General features: G+C 46.8%; 1 protein-coding gene across 1 annotated transcript in view; it reads right to left on the minus strand.

The window, feature by feature from the left end:
- Positions 1-463: 463 nt before the first annotated feature.
- Positions 464-17,734, minus strand: part of VAT1L (vesicle amine transport 1 like) — a 58,368-nt gene continuing 41,097 nt past the window's right edge. Inside the window, exons 8-9 of the mRNA XM_081202725.1 lie at positions 15,457-15,540; positions 464-5,579 (exon numbers count right to left, since the gene is read on the minus strand). Of these exons, the coding sequence (XP_081058851.1) occupies positions 5,478-5,579; positions 15,457-15,540 (186 nt within the window). The 3' untranslated portion in view covers positions 464-5,477. The remainder of the gene's footprint in view (positions 5,580-15,456; positions 15,541-17,734) is intronic.

The raw sequence follows: 17,734 nt of genomic DNA on the forward strand, positions 1-17,734 counted from the left end.
AAGTCAGAAAGAACTGTCCTTGAGCAGAGCAGGTGTAGTCGAACAATCTCTGGAGGGCCACAGTTTCCCTGTTCCACTACAGACTGTAGGTATGGAGTCATGTTTTTGAATGTTCTTTCATCTTAAAAGTTCCCTGCAAGTAGAAATCTTGTATTGCAAGAATAACCAAGCATTGAAAACTAAACCAGCCCAGCTGGAATAGAAGCAAATGCTGGATATTCTTTATCCTTTCCTCCCAGGGTTCTCCTTGGTTTATACAGGGGAGCAGTATTACCTCTTCAAAGTCTCAGGCTAGAGGTCTTTCTTACCTTTGCTATCTTAGGTCCTTCTAAGCAGAGATTCTTGGGACAGAACTCAGGAACATCTGCATTCAAAGTGCCTACTCTGTCACTGAGCTATGGGCCCATCCTGAGCTCACCTCTGGTCAGGAGCAGCACTCTCTAATAAACGACACCAGCCAAAGTTAATGCTATGCTTAATATTTTATTCATATTTTCATGTAAACATCATTTGCTTGGTAGGCACAATATAACAAAAGCTCTAAAGCAACAAATAACAATTAAAACAAGTGTTCCGGTTCTCTTCCTTCAGGCTGATGGTAAAGAGAGGCCTTCACAGTTCCATTATCGAAATTGAGAAATAATTTGCTTTCACTGGGATAAAATAACCAATTAATTAGAGAGAAATTGAAAGCGCCCCACTGACAGTGTTACAGTTTGGAGTTCAGTAATGATTCCGTTTCCCCTGTACCAGTAAAACACTGAGGAAATGCTAACCCCTTTCTGCAGTCTCTTGTACTACTCAGAAGAGAGATGATTCAACCATTTGTACTTAAAGAAGTAGGGCCATGTCCCTCAGAGTAGTCCCATGAAAGTCAACACTAAATTTGTGATTAGATGTAGGTGTGAAGAACAAAAGGTGACATAGTCTCTCCACTTCAGAATGCATGTGGAGTAGTTACATATGTGGATATTCTCTCACAAGGAACACTAGCATATCATTTGAAGGCTAGACTCTACCTTAATTTCAAAATACAATGTTTTTTTTAAAAAAATATCTGTGAGGTGCAAACACACAGCTACATGCTCCCTCAATATATTTGAAACGGGCCATCTCTCTAAATCTCTTTCTAAGCGTTTGATTGGACAATTGAGATTGGGCATTGGGTGATTATGTGCACTGTTGTAGAGCCATCATATCCAGACAAGGAACATACAGTTTGAAATGGCCTTGTGCTCCCAGTCATCTCTCTAACAGATGGGAGTATGTATGGAGCTCATTATCGAAGTGAGCAACAATGCAATGTTGGCATGGTAGGAGAATGCAGTTTTCTGAGAATTTCAAGCCAGGAATGTGTGTGTGTGTGTGTGCGTGTGTGTGTGTGTGTGTGAGAGAGAGAGAGAGAGAGAGAGAGAGAGAGAGAACATGAATGAATGTCTCATGTGGTTTGCACCTGTTTGTGTACTTAAATCTTAAGTATCAGGATCAAATCCTGACTCTAGTGAAAATGGTGCAAATTAAGTGGAGGTCAATAAAGGTGGGATTTCAGTTTCAACCTAGTTATAGTAAATTTGCATGAACTCTGATTAAACTTGACAGCAAAATGTTCTTTCAGTGCAATGTTCCAAAATAATATTTCCCAGGGATGGGAGGCCTCCTGGAGTGATTCCCACAATCAGATCTCAAAGCAAACAAAAGAGTTCCACCCACATCTTGCTTCCTGATGATACAAAAAGGCATAACACTATGGAACTGAGAATGAGATTGAACTATATGTGTGACTCATTAATGGAATGCATTGGACATGTGTATGTGTATCTTGCTGCACAATTTGGTCCTGGAAGCAGCCAGCATTTGTAAATGCCTATGATTCAATTGATCCATTTTGAATTTGGCATGAATCCACAACCCTCACCAACAAAAGTAGATGCTTAGGAATACTGTACTACATATTGACCCCTACAAGTTGGACCTTATCAATGCATCTGTAAAGCAAAGCAAAAATCCTGATGGTGCTGATTAGGCTCTTAGTTTTGTAGTGTCTTCAGTTTACACTCAGGAAAAATGTTTAATCTTCTGTCTTGTCTGATGGAAGTACTCTGAGGAGAATCACAGCAAGAACAAATGTTGTTCAGCCTTAAACATGTGATGCCAAAAAGGTTGTGGAGAGCAGGGCTCAGGGTTTCTAAATGCACTTTAAAAAACAGCACACTTTAGACCTTTATGTTAAACACATAAAGGTCAGGAGTAGACAGAGTAGGACCAGTGAGCAGCCCCCTTTATACTTTGTGCATGCTCAGGATAAATGCTTGATTATAACTTAGGTGTGAGTTCTTGTGAGTTATATTTGCCACACATAGTTCAAAATAAAGTGAAAATTTGTGCAGCAAAAAGTAGGCGGCAGTAAGTCTTCTTAGATTTGCATCTGCAGTGTTAAAGTTACTATGCTATGCAAACCTATCTGGGAGTAAGTCCACTGGACATGGGACTGTCTTGTGAGAAAACATGCATGGGTTGAGTAACACAGTCAATTCTGATTAAATCAACAATATAGTTGTGTCTTGGAAGTCGAACAGAATCTGTTCCGGAAGTCCGTTCGACTTCAAAAACGTTCAAAAACCAAAGCTCCTGCAGCCAATCGGAAGCTGCGGAAGCCCCATCGGATGTTTGGCTTCCAAAAATAGTTCAGAAACCAGAAGTCACTTCCGGGTTTGCATCGTTTGGGAGCCGAAACATTCGGGAACTAAGCTGTTCAAAAACCAAGGTACGACTGTACTGGAGTGACTACTGGAGCTCATCTTGTGAATGCTCCAATGCTGGTATACATTATAACTCTGCCTGCTGAAAAATCGTTTCAGATGGTGATTGTGTCAGGATGGGTCGAGCCATAACCTAGACCCGTTTTGCAGCGTTGAGAAGATCAGTTCGCCATGGGAAATCAACCTTAAATGTCAACTTGCATTTACTTAGGTTTTTTTTAAAAAAAAATGATATTTTTTTTCATGCTCCTGGCTTTTGTTGTTTTCTCTTTGGTTCATCTGTAAAAGAAATGAACCACATCCTGGCTCAGCTCATTTCAACAGAGACAAGTACCCTTAAGCCTTAAGCAGACCTTCCCTCTCCCAAATAAAGTATTTAGAGAGATGTATCTGCCCACTCTTTTCATTTTTCTGGCTAACCCAAAGAATGACCCAAATGTATATGAAACACCTGGCCATTCATAACTATGGTTTATTGTGTGAATTGTCACGTATGAGGAATTATTTGATTGAAATACTGCTCCATGGAATACAGTGGGACCTACATCTGAGTAAATGTGCATAGGATTGCTCTGTAAGTTAAATGTTGTTCTATCTCACACCCGCCCGTTCTAGCTCCACCTTACTTTTTAATTAAAAATGAATGGCTGCTTCTTTTAAATACCTCAGCTGCAGTCCCAGTGGCTATGACATTCCAAATGGCTTCATTTTGCTTGCAGACCAACTGCAAAGTGCACCCCAATATGGCACTTTTACTTTGTATGAGGAATAGGATAAAGAGATATGCTGGAATTATGCTAAATTGTTCATACAAATCTGATTATTTCTTCTAACACTTAGAAAATTATACTTCCAACCTCCCTCCCACCCCCACCCCCGCCGGGCCCTTTTTAAGCATTTCTCATCCTTATACAATTTTGTTCATATCTGTAGCTTTGTTGATTTAGAGTCAGGCTAAATGCTAGTAGGCTCAATATATAATGATTTACCACCCAAATCCAATTTTCATGTGAACTAAGGAGACAGTTATACACAGAACGCAATGCGAGAAAATTAGAAAAATACCAGAATGAGAATCATTAAAATGACACACTGTGTTAATCCAAATCCATCCTTGTCACTGTGAGGAAAAAGGTTAGCAACTGATTTTTCTTTGCTGTCTTGGAAAAATGATGTTACGTTTAACAGTTCAGCTACACATTTAGGTGAGATGTTTTCTTTAATTAGTGTGATGTACAATACTAGAATTACATGGGTGTAAGTGAGCTGTGTCTATGCAGAAGGGGAGGCACTGGGGTCTAAGAGACCTCTCTCTTGGGGTCTGACACGGTTCTCAGTTAGATCAGTGTGTGGTGAAGTGCTTCAAACTGAGAGAAGAATTACTTAAATTAGGTCAGCTCTGTTTTGGTGCTTGGATTAATAAACATTTATCCCAATGCGATGTACAGAGATGGCTATCATTGACCAACCTTTAAAAATATTAAGATTGCACTTTTGAATGATCAGGGAATTCTGTAGCTCTTTGTGGCAAAGGAACTTTTTAGAACTTGGGGGGGGGGGGCTGTCATGTATGTTTTTCTTTATAAGGCAATAAACTTAGATGGGCCAACAGTAAACATATTTGTTGGCACCAGGACTGAATACTTTTTTCCAATTAATTAATGGGTTCTGTCCACGAATGTACATGTAGTTATACCAATCAGTGCTTTTCTGTCACCTAGTCTATTTCTCTGTACACCAAACAATAAAGAACAAATGAGGTATTTTATTGTCTTGAGAGTTTAAGAAGGACTTGTTGGTTCAGAAGTATCATCAGGGGATGGAATGGATAGTGAACTGTCCTGTCAGCAGCCTGCATTTGTGCTTCAAAAGAAAAGTTCTCACTCTCCTCTAAAAGCTCCTCGCACAGCTGGGGGCATCAATAAATCCTTGGTGAAAATTCTAATTGACATATGTGTTGAAGGCAGTCTTGCCTCTTTGTATAGATGGAGATGCTCGGTATCTCCATCATTTGTTTAAAGGTTGAAATTTGGAGTGCAGAATGTGGGTGCTTTCTCCCACCTTGAACAACATAAGCTGTTGTATGAGTCTAATATGTGGGCCTATTTACATGGAGGCCCAATTCACAAAGTGCGCTCTCTCTCTCTTTCTTTTTAAAAAGGAATGACAGGAATCAAGCCTATTCAGCCTTCTCTCATAATGCCTAATATGCAATGCTGAAAGGAGTACACATACCCGTTTTGTCCACCACAGAATTATCCGTAGGCAGGTGGGTGGGTGAGCTCACCCACAGAAATAAATGATTATAAATGTTTTTATAATCATTTCACTGGCCAATGGAATAGGCGAGGTTTAAGAAGAAGCCAACCAGAAATCACCCTTCTAAAACTGGCTTGAAAACTTGCCTTTTTGAAACCACAAGAGAAGAGGTTCACATTTCAGTTTACTGTGGATGCTAATAAGGCTTCAGACAGGAACTCAACAGGCAAACTGGGTGGCATGTGATGGAATGTTATAATACTGGACTGGGTGGGAATGGCACTTGAGTTTCAAAACATCAATGATCAACAGCTTATAGCTCAGCTGACTGCAGACAAAAAAAGAACAACACACACTGTACTAGAGCATTTGTTCACTGGTGCACAAAATGGACCTCCCAGTCATCTTCCCTTCTTTTGCTCTATCAATTCTTCCCACTTTCATTCCCTCCACTCATAGCTATTGCTGGATGAATGGCATACGTTCTTTATTCTCATTGTCTCCCTCGTGGTCTTCTTCCTCTTCGCCAGCTTCACTGGTTTCTGTACTGTCATTGGCCATCTATGAACAAAACAAAGGAAATCAAGAGGTTGGATGGCCACCTGTCATGGATGTTTTAATTGAGATTCCTGCTTGGCAAGGGGCTGGTCCCTTCCAACTCTACGCTCCTATGATTCTATGCAATGCGTCAAGAAAAAATGCCAAGGATAGCAGAGCTGGCCCATAAGGCAACATTTTTTTAAAAATTAAAGTTTTCACACCTACAATGTTAGTTCTACTCACAGTAAAGTTATTAAAATTGATGGACCAAAGTTAGTTATGCCTAGGGGGTGAAGTTCACAAAAAGTGATCTCAAAGTCATTAAAGAAAAAAGAATGCATGTTCACAAACAGAAATCTTGCAAATGTCCTGTGATACTGATTATCCAGAATGAACCTTTTACCCTAAGCTTTTAACTCAAGGGATCAGAGTCAAAAGTGTATCTTAGGCATATTTACTCAGAAGTAAGTTTCACTGAGTTCAATTGTATTGTATTCAAATACACAATCCCACTGTGAGGTGAAGAAAGGATCACACTGGGAGGTGGCCCAAAGGACAGAAGTCATTCTTGTGTGCCCTGGGGGCAGGTGATTTACATTTGCAGCTCACATTTCTTTTGGCTAGAATGATAAAGATTGACATCAGAACCAAGTTCACTGTTGCCATTTAAGGCTGCACAACAAGCCCATACAGTGGTACCTCAGTTTACGAACTTAATCCGTTCCGGAAGTCTGTTCTTAAACTGAAACTATTCTTAAACCGAGGCGTGCTTTCCCTAATGAGGCCTCCCAGCGCCAGTGCCCTTCCACCGTTCGGTTTCCGTTCTTAGACTGAGGTAAAGTTCACAAACCGGGACACTACTTCTGGTTTTGTGGAGTTCGTAAACCGAATAGTTCATAAATAGGGCTGTTCTTAAACCGAGGTACCAGTGTACTGCAGTAAGGAGTAAGAAGATCAGTGGCATCATGGACTGAGCAACTGTGATAAAAACTGCAAATGCAAAGTGAGTTAAGAAAAGCAACAAGTCCCATCCCTAGTCATGTCCATGAATTTCAATTGTTTTGCTGTGAGTAAAATTAAAATTTGAATACAGCTCCAAATCCATATTATGTCAATAACTTTATTAGGATAAATGATGTGCAGAAACTGCTTTCTTGACAATTGGACCCACTATTGTTCTCATCTGCTCAATCCACCAGAGCCTGACTTTGCATGCAGGGGAAGTCCCTAACTCACCAAGGGTTTGAGGACATGTGTTATCACTTAATCACCAGTGGAGCTTGAAAGCAACAGCCCTTCCCATGCTGTTTTGCCTTCAGCAACTGGTACTCAATGGCATACTGTCTCTAAGAGTGGAGATAACTTCCATTATGGCTTGGGGCAACTTCAGATGACCTACTTTTAATGAGCATTCGTCTGGATTTTCTGGCGCAAAACTGATGTGAAGGTTAATTATATCCAGTCTTTACTGAGCATTCATTATTATTTATTTGCAGGATGTTACTCATTCATCCACTGCAAGTTTTTAAATGTATTCTCTACATCACTTTCCAAACTGCAAAAAGTCGGATTCTTTTAACAAGTATTTTTTTTTTATAATATATTTTTATTGCTTTTTTCCAGTTATCATATCAAACATCAAAAGAAGAAAGAAGAAAAGAAAAACAAAAGAAATCCAACTTTCAATTACCTTTTTCCATGACTTACTGGACTTCCCCACATCTCCCTCACCCTGCTTTCTTAACAATAAAATGTCAGCAAATTAATGGCTTGTTTCGTGTGTTATTAATATTTTCAAATAATTCTCTTTTAGGTTCAAAATGCTTATTATCAATTTACTTTTACTTTAAACTAAACACAATATTATTTTAAACTTTAGTCCTTTCCAGGTCATATCTTAATTTCCAATATACAAAATCTTATTGCTGGAGCTTAGTTTCCCAGGTCATGCAAATTATTGGCATTCATATAACTTGTAATATTTTTGTAAATAGTCTTTGAATTTTTTCCAGTCCTCCTCCGTTGTTTCTTCTCCCAAATCTCGGATTCTGCCAGTCATTTCGTCCAGTTCCATATAGTCCATCAATTGCATATGCCACTCCTCCAGTGTGGGCAAATCTTATGTCTTCCAGTGCTTTGCGATAAGTATCCTTGCTGCTGTTGTTGCATACATAAAAAATACTCTATCTTTCTTTAACACTTTCTGGCCGACAATGCCCAAAAGGAAGGCCTCTGGTTTCTTAGGAAAGGTATACTTAAATACCTTTTTTAACTCATTGTAAATCATTTCCCAGAAAGCCTTTACCCTTGGGCAGGTCCACCAGAGGTGGAAGAATGTCCCATCCGCCTCCTTACATTTCCAGCATTTGTTATCAGACAAATGGTATATTTTAGCAAGCTTGACTGGGGTCATGTACCACCTGTATATCATTTTCAGAATGTTTTCTTTCAGGGCACTACATGCCGTAAATTTCATACCGGTGGTCCATAACCTTTCCCAGTCCTCAAACATAATGTTATGCCCAATGTCTTGAGCCCATTTTATCATGGCGGATTTAACTGTCTCATCCTGAGTGTTCCATTTAAGCAGCAAGTTATACATTCTCGAAAGTACCTTTGTCTTTGGTTCTAACAATTCTGTCTCTAATTTCGATTTTTCCACCTGGAATCCTGTTTTTTTGTCCAACTTAAACATCTCTTGAATTTGAGCATAATGAAACCAGTCTTGCACCTTATGCTTTACTTTTTCATAGCTCTGTAATCTCCAATTGTCGCCTATTTTTTCTAACATTTCCCCATATTTCAACCAACCGGTCTCCATATTGGGTCTTTTTCGGGCCTTGGCCTCCACTGGTGATAGCCACCTCGGGGTCTTACTTTCTAATAAGTCTTTGTATTTTATCCAGACCATAAATATTGCTTTTCTGACAATATGGTTTTTAAATGTTTTGTGAATCTTAACCTTGTCGTACCACAAATATGCATGCCACCCAAAAGCATTGTCAAACCCCTCTAGATCTAGGACATCAGTGTTTTCCAGTAACAGCCAATCTTTCATCCAGCAGAAGGCTGCAGCTTCAGGATTCTTTTAACAAGTAGATTTGTTGTGCTAGGGAAACAGAGCACTTTAATCCATTTAAGCTGCATAAACTGGATGTTCTGGTATACATTTGTATAACTCCCGTAAAATACTGACAGTTTAGAGGCATCCTACAACTTATTTATGGATCTATTTTCCTACATTAATTTGCCTAATCCTTTTTTAAAAGCCACCAAAGTCAGTGGCCATCACTACATCTTGCAGCAATAAGTTCCATAAATGAATTACGCATTGTGTCCACATTATCTATTAAAAAGCAAGAGTTCAGACTTTTGTTATGGAAAGCAAACTGTTCAGAAATTTAGTTCTTCGGCCATAAAAAGAAATGGAACCAGTGAATGAATTATGTGTAGAATCCTCCATCACTCTTTCACCACAATGAAATATATAGCAACCAAGAAAAAATAAGGGGTCTGTGTTGATGTAGAAATGTGATTAATTAAAGTGAAGGCTGTTTGCAAATGACTGTTCCTTTCAGTGTAACTTTGCAATTCTATGTTCCCTGGGAGGATATCCCAGGGCTATATGGATCATGAGATCTTCCATGCCAAGGGCAGAGAAAGAATTCTGGCCTTGGAGAAGGAGATCAGATGTTGGATGACACTTTGTGCTGGTCCCGGGGGTAAGGTACCGTGACTGTAGCAGAGTCCACACGAAGCGGGGCGAGGTCCGATGCAGAGAGACGGGCGGGGAACAGGAACGCTGGAACAGACGGCTGAGCAGGTAACAGGAACACCGGATGGTCGGGAACAGGAGGCCGAGCAGGGAACAGGAGTACTGGATAGTCAGGAACAGGAAGCCGAGCAGGGAACAGGAGTACCGGTTAGTCAGGAACAGGAGGCCGAGCAAGGATCAGGATCACAGGAAGGTCCGAAGCCAACAACGACGTTGCTCCCACAACCTGGGGCCGGGATGAGTGGGCTTTTATCCTCTTCTAAGGTCAGGGGCGGTCCCGACCCCCAGGAGCCCCGCCTACTCTGGCCTTAAGGTGAGCACTCCTCCTGGGGGCAATTAGTTCCCTTCGCCTCTCTGCCCTAAGCCTCTGCAGATCAGGAGAGGCCGAAGGGTTACTGGGCCCTGGAGGAGGCTCACCTGTGGCCACTGAGTCATCAGGCTCCTCTGGGGCCAGGAGGACTTCACCTGGGGCCAGCTCCTGCTGCACTGCCACAGGTGCAAGCTCTTCAGCCTCTAGGCCTTGCCCCAGTTCAGCCGGCCCTGGGGGCGGGGACTCCTGTGCAGGCTGGGATTCCTCTGTTTCATCCTCCGAATCGGAATCCCAGGCCATCACACCATCCCCCCTCCCAGGCCCCCCCCCTCAACCAAGGGTCCGGACCCGGCTTGCCGGGGTACGTCGCATGGAACTCTCGGAGGCAGGCAGGTGCGTGGACGTTGGCCGCTGGTTCCCAGGAACGGTCCTCCGGTCCGTACCCCTTCCAGTCAATGAGATACTGTAGCTTTCCCCTGCGGTATCGGGAGTCCAGGATGTGTTCCACCTCGTACTCAGGCTCTCCCCGAACCAACACTGGCTGCGGTTGGGGACGGTTCGGGTGGAACTCGTCGGGTGGGGCCACAGGACTCAAAAGGGACCTGTGGAAGACCGGGTGAACCTTCAGGGTTGCGGGTAACCGGAGACGGAATGCCACAGGAGAGACTTGGTCCACGATAGGGAACGGGCCGGTGAAGCGGGCGTCCAACTTCCGCGAAGGTCGAGAGGGGTGGAGATGGCGAGTAGAGAGCCAAACCAGGTCACCGACGCGAAGTTCCGGCCCCACCTGGCGGTGGCGGTCGGCCTGGGCTTTGTACGCTTCCTTGGCCTGGTGCAGTTGCTCCACCAAAAGCTGTTGCTGGGACTGGAGCTCTTGAAGCCACTCCGTCACTGCCGGGAACGCGGATGCCGGCAGCACCTCTGGAAACAGCCGTGGATGATAACCATAGCTGGCCTGGAACGGGGTCTGCTGGGTGGACGCATTCACCGCGTTGTTATAGGCGAACTCCGCCAATGCCAGGTGGTCGACCCAGTCATCCTGCTGGTAGCTGCAGTAACACCGGAGGTACTGCTCTAGCACCGCGTTCGCCCGTTCCGTCTGGCCATCGGTCTGTGGGTGGTAGGCTGACGAGAGGCAGACCTCTGTCCCGAGGGTCTGGTGTAATGCTCGCCAGAACCGGGATGTGAACTGAACGCCCCGGTCGGACACCACGCGCTCAGGTAGTCCATGCAGGCGGAAGACATGCTGAAGGTACAGCTGCGCAGTTTCCTTGGCTGTGGGTACAGATGGACAGGGAGCGCAGTGTACCATCTTGGTGAAATGGTCAGAGAAAACCAGAAGGCAGGTACAGCCACGAGACGAGGGTAATTCCACTATAAAGTCCAACGAAACCGTGTGCCAAGGGCGCGGTGGAACTGGCAATGGCTGAAGTAGGCCGGGGGGTCGCCCGGTAGGACCCTTGGCGCGACGGCAGACATCACAACCAGCAATGTAGTGAGCCACGTCAGCCTTCAGGCGGGGCCACCAAAACTCCCGACTGACCAAATGGGTGGTCCGATACCGTCCAAAGTGCCCCGCTGCTGGGGCATCATGGGCCATCCGGAGAACCTCCAGCCGTAGTGGCCCTGGTGGGACGTACAGACGACCGTGGTGCAGCAGCAGGCCCTGATGCAGGACCAGCCCCGGATATTGTGGACTGGACCCTTCAGCCAGCTCCCGGAGACGATCCTGGGCCCAAGCGTCGACCCGCTGCTGTTCCCGCACCCGAACCTGCAGTGGCTGCGCCTCCTGGGTGGCCAGGAATGCAGCCGGAGGTAGAATCGTGGTGGGTTCTGCTTGCTGTACCGTGTCTGCGTTGTCTTCAGGTTTCCGGGACAGAGCATCCGCCTTCTGATTCTGAGAGCTAGGGATGCAGCGGATCCGAAACTGGAACCGGGAAAAGAACAACGCCCACCGGATCTGTCTTTGGTTCAGCTTGCGGGTGGTCTGGAGGTACTCCAGGTTCCGGTGGTCGGTTCTCACCTCCACCGGATGTCGTGCCCCTTCAAGATGGTGGCGCCAGACCTCGAAGGCTACCTTGATGGCCAGTAGTTCCCGCTCCCACACAGTATAGTTACGCTCCGCTGGGAGGAGCTGGCGGGAATAGAAGGCGCAGGGTAAAAGTGGCGCTTCCGGTCCGTGCTGCTGAGACAAGACGGCACCGAGAGCCGTACTGGAGGCGTCAGTCTCTACCACAAAGGGTCGAGAAGGATCCGGATGCTGCAAGATTGGCGCTCTCTGGAAACAGGCCTTCAACCCTTGAAACGCCTCCTCCGCCTCCTTGTCCCAGGAAAACGGCGTCTTGGGGCGCAGTAGTCGGGTCAACGGGGTGGTGCGGTGAGCATAGTCCGCAATGAAGGTTCGGTAATAGTTGGCGAACCCCAGGAAACGCTGTAGGTCCTTGCGGTTCCGAGGTGCCGCCCATTCTCGAACCGCTGCCACCTTCCCAGGATCCATCTGCACCCCACCTGGTGAGAGTCGGTGACCCAGGAAGTCCACTGACCGCTGATGAAACTCGCACTTGCTGAGCTTTGCATACAGACGATGCTCGCGCAAGCGCTGCAGCACGGTCCGGACATGGCCTTCGTGGCACGCCGGGTCACGGGAGTAAACCAGAATGTCATCCAAGTACACCACCACATACTTGTCTAGCAAGTCCTGGAACACGTGGTTGATGTACCATTGGAACACAGCAGGCGCGTTGCACAAACCAAAGGGCATAACCAGGTATTCGAACTGTCCGTACCGGGTCCCAAATGCGGTCTTCCACTCATCCCCGGCGCGGATCCGAATCAAATTGTAGGCACCACGGAGGTCTAGCTTGGTGAACACCTGCGCCCCTTGCACCCGCTCCAGTAACTCCGAAATAAGGGGCAAAGGGTACCGGTCCGGGATGGTGATTTTGTTCAGGGCCCGGTAATCATGGCAAAGGCGGAGCTCCCCACATTTCTTTTTAACAAAGAGCACTGGCGCAGCAGTGGGCGAGGTAGAAGGCCTAATGAACCCACGCTCCAGGTTCTTGCGCAAGAAGTCCTGTAAAGCCTCGCGCTCTGGCTCGGTTAACGAGTATAAGCGACTCACCGGTAGAGGCGCTCCGGGCTGGAGGTCTATGCCACAGTCAAAGGACCGATGCGGCGGTAGCTGGTCTGCCCCCCGTTCCTCAAACACGTCGTGATAGTCCCGGTATTCAGCGGGGAGCGTTGCAGCAACCTCCTCAGTGGGCGCAGCTGCTAGCATCTCAGTCTCAGCCGGAGAACTGGGGTCTGGGAAGTGTACAGTCCGTTTGACCCAGTCAATCCGCACATTGTGAGCCTCCAGCCAGTCCATCCCAAGCACCAGGGGGAACCGGGGCATGGAGGCAATATCCAGAGTTCGCATCTCACGGTGCTGCTGGAGGCACAGGACCAGGGGCTGGGTCTCCTGAGTGACGGCACCCGAACGCAGGGGCCGTCCGTCGATTGCCTCCACCTGCACCGGTTCTGGCTTGTTCCGCAGTGGCACCCGATGCTGGGCAGCAAAAGCAGCGTCCATATAAGAGCGGGTTGCGCCCGAATCCACCAGCGCATGGGTAAGAATCCATGGCCCTCCTGGAGGGTATAGATGTACCGGAACCATAAGGTGTTGTAATTCAATTGGTGCGGCCCCATTCTGTGCTGTTTGGGACCCCCGGTAGCCATGGCCATCAGCTACTGGGGTTTGGTGGTTTCCCTGCGGCTGGCGTTTCTCAGGACAGGACCTTGCATAGTGTCCGCTTCCGCCACAATAGAGACAAAGATTCCCCTCCCGACGCCGCGACTTCTCTGCGGGGGAGAGGCGTGGCCGCACTGCCCCAAGCTGCATAGGTTCCTCCAATGACTTAGCTGGGCCCGTGGGGCTGCTGGTCGACACTGGGGCCAAGAACTGGAGGTGCCGGCGGTCCCGAGCCTGACGCCGGTCCTCTAGCCGATCGTCAATCTGTAGACTCCATTGGATAAGGGTGTCTAGCATGGTGGGGCGTTCCATCGTGGCCAGCTGGTCCAGTATCTCATCTGAAAGCCCCTCGAGATACTGGTCCCGGAGAGCCGAGTCGTTCCAGGTCAAGTCCTGTGCCAGGAGCCGGAATTCTGTGGTGTATGCGGCCACCGTGGACTTGCCCTGTCTCAACCGCCGAATCGCCCGGTTGGCTTGACTCCCTTTCTGGGGGTTGCCGAACGCGGCCTCCAAACGATTGCAAAACCCCGTATAGTCTGCCAGCAAGGGGGAGTCTTGCCTGAGTAGCGGCAACGCCCACTTGGCCGCCTGGTCCTTTAACAAACTAATCAAAAAGTGCACCTTGGTACGGTCGTCAGGAAAGTTCCGGGCTCGCCCCTGAATATATAGCTTGGCCTGGGCCAGGAACATAGGAAAGCTGGCCGGGGCTCCATCAAATTTCTCAGGCAAAGCCACTGGGTACTTGCCAGGAGTCGGGGCGTCGGCCCCAGGAGCCGGTAGGGCTTCTAAGCGTTGCTGAAGTGCCACGACCGCGTCACTGAGCTGCTGCACGGTGTGAGTTAAGGCCTGGTTCTCCTGGGCCAAAGTCACCAGTGCAGCCGCCTGGTCCTCCATGGCCTCTGGCTCTTCCCGAACGCACCCCTACGAAGGGGGAGTGCGGGTGTGGCGGGAGCAAACTGTGCTGGTCCCGGGGGTAAGGTACCGTGACTGTAGCAGAGTCCACACGAAGCGGGGCGAGGTCCGATGCAGAGAGACGGGCGGGGAACAGGAACGCTGGAACAGACGGCTGAGCAGGTAACAGGAACACCGGATGGTTGGGAACAGGAGGCCGAGCAGGGAACAGGAGTACTGGATAGTCAGGAACAGGAAGCCGAGCAGGGAACAGGAGTACCGGTTAGTCAGGAACAGGAGGCCGAGCAAGGATCAGGATCACAGGAAGGTCCGAAGCCAACAACGACGTTGCTCCCACAACCTGGGGCCGGGATGAGTGGGCTTTTATCCTCTTCTAAGGTCAGGGGCGGTCCCGACCCCCAGGAGCCCCGCCTACTCTGGCCTTAAGGCGAGCACTCCTCCTGGGGGCAATTAGTTCCCTTCGCCTCTCTGCCCTAAGCCTCTGCAGATCAGGAGAGGCCGAAGGGTTACTGGGCCCTGGAGGAGGCTCACCTGTGGCCACTGAGTCATCAGGCTCCTCTGGGGCCAGGAGGACTTCACCTGGGGCCAGCTCCTGCTGCACTGCCACAGGTGCAAGCTCTTCAGCCTCTAGGCCTTGCCCCAGTTCAGCCGGCCCTGGGGGCGGGGACTCCTGTGCAGGCTGGGATTCCTCTGTTTCATCCTCCGAATCGGAATCCCAGGCCATCACACACTTCCCTGTAGCAGCAGGAACTTCTATGGCCCTTGTCCTGCTGATTGTCAGAGTGCTGATGCTAGTAAGACTGAAAACAGTGTAGGGAAAGGAACTGATCCAACACTTCCCATTCTCCCAATACACCCCAAAGCCAGAAAGAAACTTATGCGAGCTCTAATTTGCCTTCCATTTGGAACAATTGAAAGAACTCCCCTCCCAGAAATGGGTGGAGAAATGGATGCTGTCCAACCCTCTAAATGCATTGTTAAGAGATGACAAAACCTCATGGAACCAGGCACAGAATTGGTCAAGAGAGCATTCCACAAATAGGGAGCTACGCCCATTTTGGGCAACACCCACTGCTGCAGTATGCCTCCCAGAGGGTTCAACAATAGTGAATGTGACCATCTGTCCAAAAAAGAAATTAGTCACCACTGCCTAAAACTTATTTTCACTTACCAATGGAGTTGGTGTTTTCTCCACATCCAAAATTAATTTTCCTATGTTGCCTCTGTCATGGATTCTTTGCATTGCTTCTTTCACCTATAAGGTAGCAAATGCCCAAGTTATATCCCCTTTGTGATGCACACAAACAAACAAACAAACAAACAAACAAACAAACAAACAGTTCACCTTTGAATACAAGCATATTTCATGACGCAAATACAAACGAACTCGAATCTTTAATAATAATAATAATTTTTATTTTTACCCCGCCCTCCCCAGCCAAGGCCGGGCTCAGAGTGGCCCAATGAGAATATGCTGAAGTACCAAAAATCAGATGAGAAAGGTGTGCAGTACATTAGTGATAATAAAAATTAACCCATTCAACCAAGTGTTAAAAGAGAATATTGAATATTAAGACTACAATCCTCAAATGTGAAATTGCTAATCTTATGATGAAAATACAGAACTCCTACCTAATATAAGTCTCTATTTCTGAGGGCCATAAAACTATTTTTTTTAAAGAGATCCAGTGGGGATCTGGGAAATTACAGACTGGTTAGCTTAATGGATGTTCTGGGGAAATTGGTGGAAAGTATGATTTAAGATAGAATTACCAAGCATATAGAACAAGTTTCGCTGAAGCAAAAGCAGCATGTGTACTGTGTATTTAAGAATAACAAAAAAGCTTTTGAAAAGTACCTCACTAAATTTCTTTTAGTTTTTTCTTAAACTTATTTGCTTGCCACCTGGAGGTCTCCAAGCGACTTACAGCACAGAAAAAGATACAATACGTAATATCATAAACTTAAACATGGTTTGCGTCTCGAGGGCCTCAGGACACCCCCCCCCCGTAAAAGAATTCACACAGATACATATTTAAGATTAAGGTTGCCTGGCAAAATTTAGGCCACAACTTTATTGAATTACACAAAGTGAGCGGTATTGGCTTAGGCATTGACGAACTATAACTGACTCCTGCCCGCCTCGCAGGGAGTCTAGAAGGGTAACCCAACGAGGGAGCTACAACAATGTAGATCAATGGAAGCACACCCCAATGTTCCCGTGGTCCTGGCATGGCCCTAGCCCCTCAAGTGGACTTCGGATGAGATCCAGGACCCCTGGATTCCTTTAACGGAATACCCTTTTTCATGGAGGGTCAGGTGATGGCCGCACCTCCCCTCCCACATCCCCCACAGAGTCAATGCCTAACCGCCAAACCTTACAAAGTTGTGACAATTGCTGGGAGGTAGGCGAAAACCAAATGGCCACTGCCAATTTGCCAAGTGGAAAAATTCCTACCAGGCCCCTGCTGCAAAACAGGTGACCAACCAAAGTCCCAAGCAAGGCCAGGCCACCGACGCAGAAAAGGGCGGGAGGGCGGGTCTTCGGCGGTGGGAAGCAAGTGAGAGTGATGCGTCCTGCTGCCAATTTATATCCCTCACGTTCATGTCAAGCAGCCTGATTGGCTGCCTAGAAGTGGCCTGATTGTGGGACCAATAGAAGAAAGAGCCGGGCATAGAGGGGTCCTTCAAGCCCTGCACGCAAGCAGGACCCTTCCTTAAGAGGATCCCAATTGCTAAAACAATCCACCTTCCTAACCCATGATTTGCAGTTTGCTTGTTTCAAACAAACCAGTGTTAAGATTAACCACAGTTTGTTGGGTACAAATAATGTAAGATGTGGTAAATGGAAACTGGAAGTAAAAAAATTTCTTCTTGCAGCTACGCCAGGAATGGAGTGCACAAGTTCAAGTCTCACCCATTCTCCTCACACTAAACTGCGGTGTAGCTGCTACACCACATCCTCACTGGACCACTAATACTTATCAAGGGATCCTTGCCAATCACTTATTTTGCAAGCTTTTTAACAGCAAATAAAGCCATTTAGAATTTCTTAGCAAACTATAAGGGTTTGCTGTACCAAAGCTGGAAATAGTTCCAGATCTGAATGACTGAGCAAGCATGTTAGACTGCTAGGTGAGACTTATCACCCAAATCCTGGATCTATTTCTTTGCCAAAAGAAAAAGAAAAGTAATGGACTACTCACAAATATGTGGTTTTGGGCTGGCAGCCAAAAAATGGTGATTAAAGTAGTTGCTGCATGCCCATATCTCATGCTCAGTGGAAGGAAATAAGCCTCCCTTGCATTTTTCTCTCGTACACAGTATCAGGTTTAACCCTCTGGGGAAAAGCTCAAGGTGTGCTTATAGGCAAATTCTCCATAATTTGAGCAACAGGTGCTGGGAAAGAAAACAATATGATTCCAATTTTTAATATATAAAAATAAGGC

The sequence above is a fragment of the Podarcis bocagei genome, assembly GCF_964188305.1.
Source record: "Podarcis bocagei genome assembly, chromosome: 7".
Taxonomy (NCBI): domain Eukaryota; kingdom Metazoa; phylum Chordata; class Lepidosauria; order Squamata; family Lacertidae; genus Podarcis; species Podarcis bocagei.